General features: G+C 50.4%; 2 protein-coding genes across 3 annotated transcripts in view; one reads left to right on the plus strand and one right to left on the minus strand.

Annotated features, from left to right (window-relative positions):
* Nucleotides 1–854: 854 nt before the first annotated feature.
* Nucleotides 855–2,346, plus strand: LOC127913762 (ribosome-binding protein 1-like). Its single transcript, XM_052486995.1, has 4 exons — nucleotides 855–860; nucleotides 1,085–1,897; nucleotides 2,053–2,162; nucleotides 2,203–2,346. The coding sequence occupies exons 1-3, from the start codon at nucleotides 855–857 to the stop codon at nucleotides 2,155–2,157; spliced, it is 924 nt and encodes a 307-aa protein (XP_052342955.1). The 3' UTR covers nucleotides 2,158–2,162; nucleotides 2,203–2,346.
* Nucleotides 2,347–2,751: 405 nt separating this feature from the next.
* Nucleotides 2,752–9,417, minus strand: part of LOC118363927 (glutamate receptor 1-like) — a 245,020-nt gene continuing 238,354 nt past the window's right edge. For both annotated transcript variants that reach the window (XM_052487970.1, XM_052487969.1), the window contains exons 16-17: nucleotides 8,423–8,557; nucleotides 2,752–2,936 (exon numbers count right to left, since the gene is read on the minus strand). In XM_052487970.1, coding sequence (XP_052343930.1) covers nucleotides 2,760–2,936; nucleotides 8,423–8,557 — 312 coding nt within the window. In that variant the 3' untranslated portion in view covers nucleotides 2,752–2,759. The remainder of the gene's footprint in view (nucleotides 2,937–8,422; nucleotides 8,558–9,417) is intronic.

Here is a 9,417-nt window from a genome sequence, read left to right on the forward strand (position 1 = left end):
GGATGGAGAGATGAGATAGACTGCTTACATCAAATATATCTCTGTCCAGTATCTGTCTTCACTGTCAAACATGTTCAAGAGTGAAAGGTTGTTCCATGTTTAGCACTATGGCTATGGCAGAAACAGTCTGACAGCTGCGTCCGTGTTGAACGCTCTCTTTATGGCAGAGACCCACACAAACAGAGCCAGAGCAGAGCTGGAGAGTGTAGCTAGCAAATGTTCCCTTTGTAGCTGTAGGCAGGCTGTCTCTTATTCCGATTCCAGTATCCTAACAAGGCTTCTCTCTGCTGACAGCCCTATAGGCTACAGCAACACGTACGATGACCTAAACATCAAACAATACTGAATAACCTCTGTCATAAAATAACAAAATACTGAGAGAGAAACAAGATTGGTTGCCATGGTGGTAGCCACCGTTTCCATGGTTTCATTAACGATCGCCAAAGGCTGATTGACTGTGAACGTGTAAATCAAGCAGGAGTTTCTGTGCGTAAGTCATGCCTCCTTCCTCTTGTCAGTTAGGCTGTGTTCCAAAATGACTACTCTCTCTACAAAATAATACAGTGGAGCTACTGAGGAAATCAATGGTGTTAATCTGTGGTACTTTGTCAAGTTATGACCATGTCAGTCAATACTCACTTCCAAATCTAGCCATACCAAGCATTCTAGGTAGTTAAATAACGTGAGAGTGTGTGTGTCTGTCGACAACAGACACACAAGGCATGGTGTAGCAGGAAAGCATGTTTGTTGAGGAGAACACAACACAGCTGGTTAAGCATCCATTTAAACGTCTTTCACCTGTGAGATCAGGACAAATGAAATCCATACCTATACAGGGATCCGTCTCTGTGGGAATGACTGTCAGCAGATGGTTCAGAGAGGCCAGGGATGACTGAGCTCTGCATGATTATTCATGTCTGTATTTTAAGATTGCATTGGTGCTTGATATGCTTGTGTTCCAGTTCATGATGCCTTTCCAATATAACGTGTGTAACTGTGTCCAAAACACACGAGACAAACCATAGCCACAAATATCAAATGACCATAATAAACAATCAGCATTATTATCATTGTTGTCTTTTAGCTGTGCAAAGACACAAAGAAACACCCATTTTGTGATCCGTCATCACTAAGTAAATGGTCAGAGAGAGTAGGTAGTGAACTGAGATTTTACACAGACAGACAGACAGACAGACAGACAGACAGACAGACAGACAGACAGACAGACAGACAGACAAGAGAACAGCCACAGCTCAGGTCAGGGCCTGAGAGGTCAGCGCAGGGCAGAAGAGGTCAGCGCAGGGCAGGAGAGGTCAGGTCAGGGCAGAAGAGGTCAGGTCAGGGCAGAAGAGGTCAGGTCAGGGCAGAAGAGGTCAGGTCAGGGCAGAAGAGGTCAGGGCAGGGCAGAAGAGGTCAGGGCAGGGTAGGAGAGGTCAGGGCAGGGCAGAAGAGGTCAGGGCAGGTCAGGTCAGATGAGATCACGGCAGGGCAGAAGAGGTCAGGGCAGGGTAGGAGAGGTCAGGGCAGGGTAAGAGGGGTCAGGGCAGGTCAGGGCAGAAGAGGTCAGGGCAGGGCAGAAGAGGTCAGGGCAGGGCAGGGCAGAAGAGGTCAGGTCAGGGCAGGGCAGAAGAGGTCAGGGCAGGGCAGAAGAGGTCAGGGCAGGGCAGGGCAGAAGAGGTCAGGTCAGGGCAGGGCAGAAGAGGTCAGGGCAGGGCAGGGCAGAAGAGGTCAGGTCAGGGCAGAAGAGGTCAGGTCAGGGCAGGGCAGAAGAGGTCAGGTCAGGGCAGGGCAGAAGAGGTCAGGGCAGGGCAGGGCAGAAGAGGTCAGGTCAGGGCAGGGCAGAAGAGGTCAGGGCAGGGCAGGGCAGAAGAGGTCAGGTCAGGGCAGGGCAGAAGAGGTCAGGGCAGGGCAGAAGAGGTCAGGGCAGGGCAGGGCAGAAGAGGCCAGGACAGGGCAGGGCAGAAGAGGTCAGGGCAGGGCAGGGCAGGGCAGAAGAGGTCAGGGCAGGGCAGGGCAGAAGAGGTCAGGGCAGGGCAGGGCAGAAGAGGTCAGGTCAGGGCAGGGCAGGGCAGAAGAGGTCAGGTCAGGGCAGGGCAGAAGAGGTCAGGGCAGGGTAGGAGAGGTCAGGGCAGGGCAGAAGAGGTCAGGGCAGGGTAGGAGAGGTCAGGGCAGGGCAGAAGAGGGCAGGGCAGGGTAGGAGAGGTCAGGGCAGGGCAGAAGAGGTCAGGGCAGGGTAGGAGAGGTCAGGGCAGGGCAGAAGAGGTCAGGGCAGGGTAGGAGAGGTCAGGGCAGGGCAGAAGAGGTCAGGGCAGGGTAGGAGAGGTCAGGGCAGGGCAGAAGAGGTCAGGGCAGGGTAGGAGAGGTCAGGGCAGGGCAGAAGAGGTCAGGGCAGGGTAGGAGAGGTCAGGGCAGGGCAGGCGGTATTTACGGGATTGTTCTCTTTTTAACACAGAAAGGACCTTTAAAAAGCATGATAAAATAATCCAAAAACATCACATCCCAACAATGGCTCCTTTTTCAGAACGTTTTCCTTATCTTCTTTTCAGTTCATTTCTATACTCCATCTACATGTTTCCCCTGTTTGCAGTGAGTAATTTCAGAGCGCATCAGTCTCCGACATCACAGCACGCAGCCGCCACACAAACAAACAGGTCAGAAAGAGGTCCATGTTCATAAGGTCAATGTCACCATTAATGTGGCCATCTTTGTAAGGTCTATGAGTGAGTCTCCTGCTCAGCCCCTCGTGCCAAGTCATGTGATCACAGGCCGGAGGCGCTGAGCCCCATGCTGGCGGTGTGGCTCATGCAGGAGAGAGTCTGGACTGTTTCAGGGAAGTCGTGAGTTAGGATGCGTCCGTTCTCTCCTCCACCTTCACCTCCTCCGTTCCCACTCATTCTGGTCATGGAGGAGCAGTGCATGGCGCCGTTGACGTTCTGCTGCAGATAACAGAGAGAACAGAGGGCAACAGAGTTGGACACCAAGACAAGAGTCACAGCCATGCATACATCCTGTCTATGGGCTCTCAGTAATACTGGTCACCTAAACAGAGGTTAGCCCTACCAGGTAAATAGTGTCTATGGGCTCTCAGTAATACTGGTCACCTTAACAGAGGTTAGCCCTACCAGGTAAATAGTGTCTATGGGCTCTCAGTAATACTGGTCACCTTAACAGAGGTTAGCCCTACCAGGTAAATAGTGTCTATGGGCTCTCAGTAATACTGGTCACCTAAACAGAGGTTAGCCCTACCAGGTAAATAGTGTCTATGGGCTCTCAGTAATACTGGTCACCTAAACAGAGGTTAGCCCTACCAGGTAAATAGTGTCTATGGGCTCTCAGTAATACTGGTCACCTAAACAGAGGTTAGCCCTACCAGGTAAATAGTGTCTATGGGCTCTCAGTAATACTGGTCACCTAAACAGAGGTTAGCCCTACCAGGTAAATAGTGTCTATGGGCTCTCAGTAATACTGGTCACCTAAACAGAGGTTAGCCCTACCAGGTAAATAGTGTCTATGGGCTCTCAGTAATACTGGTCACCTAAATACAGAGGTTAGCCCTACCAGGTAAATAGTGTCTATGGGCTCTCAGTAATACTGGTCACCTTAACAGAGGTTAGCCCTACCAGGTAAATAGTGTCTATGGGCTCTCAGTAATACTGGTCACCTAAATACAGAGGTTAGCCCTACCAGGTAAATAGTGTCTATGGGCTCTCAGTAATACTGGTCACCTAAACAGAGGTTAGCCCTACCAGGTAAATAGTGTCTATGAGCTCTCAGTAATACTGGTCACCTTAACAGAGGTTAGCCCTACCAGGTAAATAGTGTCTATGGGCTCTCAGTAATACTGGTCACCTAAACAGAGGTTAGCCCTACCAGGTAAATAGTGTCTATGGGCTCTCAGTAATACTGGTCACCTTAACAGAGGTTAGCCCTACCAGGTAAATAGTGTCTATGGGCTCTCAGTAATACTGGTCACCTTAACAGAGGTTAGCCCTACCAGGTAAATAGTGTCTATGGGCTCTCAGTAATACTGGTCACCTTAACAGAGGTTAGCCCTACCAGGTAAATAGTGTCTATGGGCTCTCAGTAATACTGGTCACCTTAACAGAGGTTAGCCCTACCAGGTAAATAGTGTACGTATCTCCTGGGGATTTAGACTCTAACAAAGACAAGAGGATAGGCTGGTGTAATATAATGATAAAATATAACTATCATAGTATTGTAATATAGTAGAATAATATTGTATTATATTATGTGTCTTGTAATCGCTTACAAGACCACAAGGTCTTTGTTGAATCAACAGCCCTCCATTTGATCACCTCCTATCTGATTTCTCTACAGGAATACTGGAATATATTAACAATAATGAATGTGTAACTAACTACAGGCATCTATGAACAGGCTAGAATAAACCAGCATGTCTCTATTATGATGGTAAGTGTTTGGCAGACAATGTCCCAAGTGGCACCCTATATAGTGCACCCTATTCTCCATAGAGTGCACACTATTCCCTATATAGTGCACACTATTCCCTATATAATGCACACTATTCCCTATATAGTGCACCCTATTCTCCATATAGAGCACCCTATTCCCTATATAGTGCACCCTATTGCCTATATAGTGCACCCTAGTCTCTATATAGTGCACCCTATTCCCTATATAGTGCACCCTATTCCCTATATAGTGCACCCTATTCCCTATATAGTGCACCCTACTCTCCTTATAATGCACACTATTCCCTATATAGTGCACCCTATTCTCCATATAGAGCACCCTATTCCCTATATAGTGCACCCTATTGCCTATATAGTGCACCCTAGTCTCTATATAGTGCACCCTATTCCCTATATAGTGCACACTATTCCCTATATAGTGCACATTATTCCCTATATAGTGAACACTATTCCCTATATAGTGCACCCTATTCCCTATATAGTGCACCCTATTCCCTATATAGTGCACCCTATTCCCTATATAGTGCACCCTATGGGATCCGTTCAAAAGTAACACACTGTATAAGGTATAGAGTGTAATTTGGGACACAGACAATGAGCTGATAGCAGTCACAGTGTATTATCCTCCATTGTCTTTATCTAGCTACTGACTGTTACTGGTGCGGAGCGGTAAGCTCTTCTGATAGCCCACACACATCACATTCCCAATTTGCAGGCAGAGAGGAGAGGGCAGCGATGGTCTCTCTTTGGCCTTATTGCTCTGAGCTACAGCATCATGCAATAAAAGCTAGTGGGGCTGAAAGTGGAGCTAATGAGGTGTGTGTGTGTGTGTGTGTGTGTGTGTGTGTGTGTGTGTGTGTGTGTGTGTGTGTGTGTGTGTGTGTGGTGTGAGTGTGTGGTGTGTGTGTGTGTGGTGTGTGTGTGGTGTGAGTGAGTGAGTGTGTGGTGTGAGTGAGTGAGTGTGTGGTGTGAGTGAGTGAGTGAGTGAGTGAGTGAGTGAGTGAGTGAGTGAGTGGGTGTGTGTGTGTGTGTGTGTGTGTGTGTGTGTGTGTGTGTGTGTGTGTGTGTGTGTGTGTGTGTGTGTGTGCGTGTGTGTGGTGTGAGCGTGTGTGTGGTGTGAGCGCGTGTGTGGTGTGAGCGTCGCGTGGTGTGAGTGAGTGGGTGTGTGAGTGTGGTGTGAGTGTGTGAGTGAGTGAGTGTGTGGTGTGAGTGTGAGTGAGTATGTGTGAGTGAGTGTGTGTGTGTGTGTGTGTGTGTGTGTGTGTGTGTGTGTGTGTGTGTGTGTGTGTGTGTGTGTGTGTGTGTGTGTGTGTGTGTGTGTGTGGTGTGTGTGAGTGAGTGGTGTGTGAGTGAGTGTGTGTGTGAGGTGTGCGTGAGTGGTGTGTGTGTGTGTGTGTGTGTGTGTGTGTGTGTGTGTGTGTGTGTGTGTGTGTGTGTGTGTGTGTGTGTGTGTGTGTGTGTGTGTGTGTGTGTGTGTGTGTGAGTGTGAGTGTGTGGTGTGAGTGGTGTGTGTGTGAGTGAGTGAGTGTGTGAGTGAGTGAGTGAGTGAGTGAGTGAGTGAGTGAGTGAGTGAGAGTGAAGTGAGTGAGTGAGTGAGTGAGTGAGTGAGTGAGTGAGTGAGTGAGTGAGTGGTGTAAGTGTGTGTGTGTGTGTGTGTGTGTGTGTGTGTGTGTGTGTGTGTGTGTGTGTGTGTGTGTGTGTGTGTGTGTGTGTGTGTGTGTGTGTGTGTGTGTGTGTGGTGTGAGTGAGTGAGTGAGTGAGTGAGTGAGTGAGTGAGTGAGTGAGTGTGTGGTGTGTGTGAGCGTGTGTGATGTTCTAGAGCTGCTCTCAGGTTGTAATAATATAACTAGTGTCTGTCAACTTATTATTCATTACCACATATCAGCCTTTACTTGTAAGCCTGTCCAAACAGCTGATTTGAACGAGAGGTATACCGTAGAATCTATCATCTATCATTTATAATCCTAAATCTATCATCTCTGTTTTTATAATCTCTGTTACAGCAGTGGCAACATAGATAGGATGCTACTACAATGACCTGCACTACAACACATAGAGTCAGCATAGGAGGGAGGAGAGAGGGAGGGAGGAGGGGAGAGGAGTGAGGCAGGGGAGAGGAGAGAGAGAGGAGAGGCAAGGAGAGGCGAGGAGAGAAGGGATGGAGGGAGTAGAGGAGGGAGGGGGAGAGGAGAGAAACAGAGGGAGGGAGGGGGGGAGAGGAGGGAGGGGAGAGTATGGAGGAGAGGAGAGGAGGGATGGAGGAGGGGAGATGAGGGAGGGGCATAGATATGATTCTACTACAATGGACCTGCACTACAACACATAGAGTCAGCAGAGGAGGGAGGAGGGGATAAGAGAGGAGGGAGGAGAGGAGGGAAAGAGGAAGGAGGGGGAGGGAGGGAAGAGGATGGAGGGGGGAGGGAAGGAAGAGGAGCGAGAGGAAAAGACCGAGGGAGGGAGAGGAGAGTAGGGAGAGAAGGAAGGGGAGGGAGGGACATAGATATGATTCTACTACAACAGAGTTGCGCAAAACAAATAAAGTGTCAGCAGAGGAGGGATGAGGGGGGAGGAGAGGAGAGGAGAGGAGGGAATGAGAGGAGGGATGAGAGGGGAGGAGGGAGGGAGGGGAGGAGGAAGGAGAGGAGGGAATGAGAGGAGGGATGAGAGGGGAGGAGGGAGGGAGGAGAGGAGGAAGGAGAGGAGGGAGGAGAGAGGAGGGAGGGAGGAGAGGAGGAAGGAGAGAAGGGAGGGAGGAGAGAGTACGGAGCGAGGAGAGGAGGAAGGAGAGGAGGGAGGGAGAGAGAGGAGGGAGGGAGGAGAGAGGAGAGAGAAGGGAGGGAGGAGAGAAGCGGGAGGAAGGAGAGGAGGGAGGGAGGAGAGAGGAGGGAGGGAGGGAGGAGAGGAGGAAGGAGACGAGGGAGGGAGAGTAGGGAGAGAGGAGGGAGAGTAGGGAGGAGAGGAGGGAGGGAGGGAGAAGGGAGAGTAGGGAGGAGAGGAGGGAGGGAGAGTAGGGAGAGAGGAAGGAGAGTAGGGAGGAGGGAGGGGGAGAGTAGGGAGGAGAGGAGGGAGGGAGGGAGAGTAGGGAGAGAGGAGGGAGAGTAGGGAGGAGAGGAGGGATGGGAGAATAGGGAGGAGAGGAGGGAGGGAGGAGAGAGGATAGGGAAGAGGGGGAGACAGATGGAGAGAGAGGAGAGGAGTGAGGGACATAGATAGGATGCTGCTACAATGGACCTGCATTACAAAACATAGAGTCAGCGAGGAGAGGAGGGAGGGAGAGGGGGATACGGAGGGAGGGATGCAGGGGAGAGGAGGGAAGGAGTGGAGGGAGGGAGAAGAGGAGAGAAGGAGGGAGGAGGGGAGAGGAAGAGAGGGATGGGGAGAGGTGAGTAGGGAGGAGAGGAGGAAAGGAAGAGGGAGGGAGGGAGGGGGAGAAGAGAGAGGGAAGAGGGGGAGGGGAGAGATGGAGAGTAGGGGGAGAGGAGGGAGGAGGGGAAATGAGCGAGGGAGGTGAGAGGAGTGGAAAGGCGAGGAGAGGAGGGAGGGGTGGAAAGGAGAGGGAGGGAGATGGTGAAGTAAAGAGACAGATTAAGGGACAGAGACAGGTAGAGAGAAAGACAGACAGAGGGAAAAGGGTAAAGAGGGAGGTACAGAGGAAGAGCGTTTGCGTTGCGGTTGAGAAGTGGTGAGGTGCTACAGGTGGGTCTACTGTGATCACACGGTTAGATGGCTGGAGGGAGGGAGGGGTGAGGAAGAGGCAGATGATATCAACATCATCAATCATCATCATCATGGTATCACAGTTTCCTACCCTGTGTCCTCTGTTCTCTCTCTTATATCTTAACAGTGTTGTTGGAGTACAGGCCGTAGCTCTGCAGCTCTGTGTAAGGAGCGGTAGCACCCCCTGTGTCTAAGGCTGAGCACTGAAAGGTCTGAGCGGCGGATGCGGCGGCGGCTCGCGCGGTGGACACCTTCATTCTCTGAGACTCAGTTCGCGACTTGTAGCAGAACTCCACCAACGCCACCAGCATGGCCAGGCCCAGCCCTCCAATCAGAATGTAGAACACTCCGGCCACGTTGCTCAGGCTCAATGCACTTGTCTTATCCTGGGGGGGAGAGACAGGGTAAGACGGAGAGAGGGGAGGACACACACACACACCTTACACACACACATTGTACACTGTACACACATTACACACACATTACATAGACACACATTACACACACACACAATGACACCATACATAGAAAACATGTAAAAATACACAGAAACAGCATGCACAGAGCCAAACAGATGTGGTACACACGCGCACACACAGACACACACACGCGCACACACAGACACACACACGCGCACACACACACACACACACACACACACACACAGACACACACACGCGCACACACACACAGACACACACACGCGCACACACAGACACACACACGCACACACACAGACACACTAACGCGCACACACACACACAGACACACACACGCGCACACACACACACACACACGCGCACACACACAGACAGACACACGCGCGCACACACACACACGACACACACACGCGCACACACACACAGACACACACCCAAACCCTGCTTAGTTAACTAACCCAAACCCTGCTTAGTTAACTAACCCAAAACCTGCTTAGTTAACTAACCCAAACCCTGCTTAGTTAACTAACCCAAAACCTGCTTAGTTAACTAACCCAAACCCTGCTTAGTTAACTAACCCAAAACCTGCTTAGTTAACTAACCCAAACCCTGCTTAGTTAACTAACCCAAACGAAATACAGGTAGACAAGATAGTATTCACTAAACAACACGTGCAACTTCACACGACTAATATAACACACTGGCTTCATTAAGACACTAAGTTGACATAGTAAATAACCCACTCACTCCGTACTCAGACACAGATAATACTTGAAGAGCAAGTCTAACGTTATATACATTGCCTT

Source organism: Oncorhynchus keta, chromosome 30 (genome assembly GCF_023373465.1).
Source record: "Oncorhynchus keta strain PuntledgeMale-10-30-2019 chromosome 30, Oket_V2, whole genome shotgun sequence".
Taxonomy (NCBI): domain Eukaryota; kingdom Metazoa; phylum Chordata; class Actinopteri; order Salmoniformes; family Salmonidae; genus Oncorhynchus; species Oncorhynchus keta.

Coding starts and splice junctions, on each gene's coding strand:
- LOC127913762 (XM_052486995.1), top strand. Junction 1,898..2,052: donor GTCAGGGCAGGGCAGAAGAG/GTCAGGGCAGGG, acceptor AGAAGAGGTCAG/GTCAGGGCAGGGCAGGGCAG.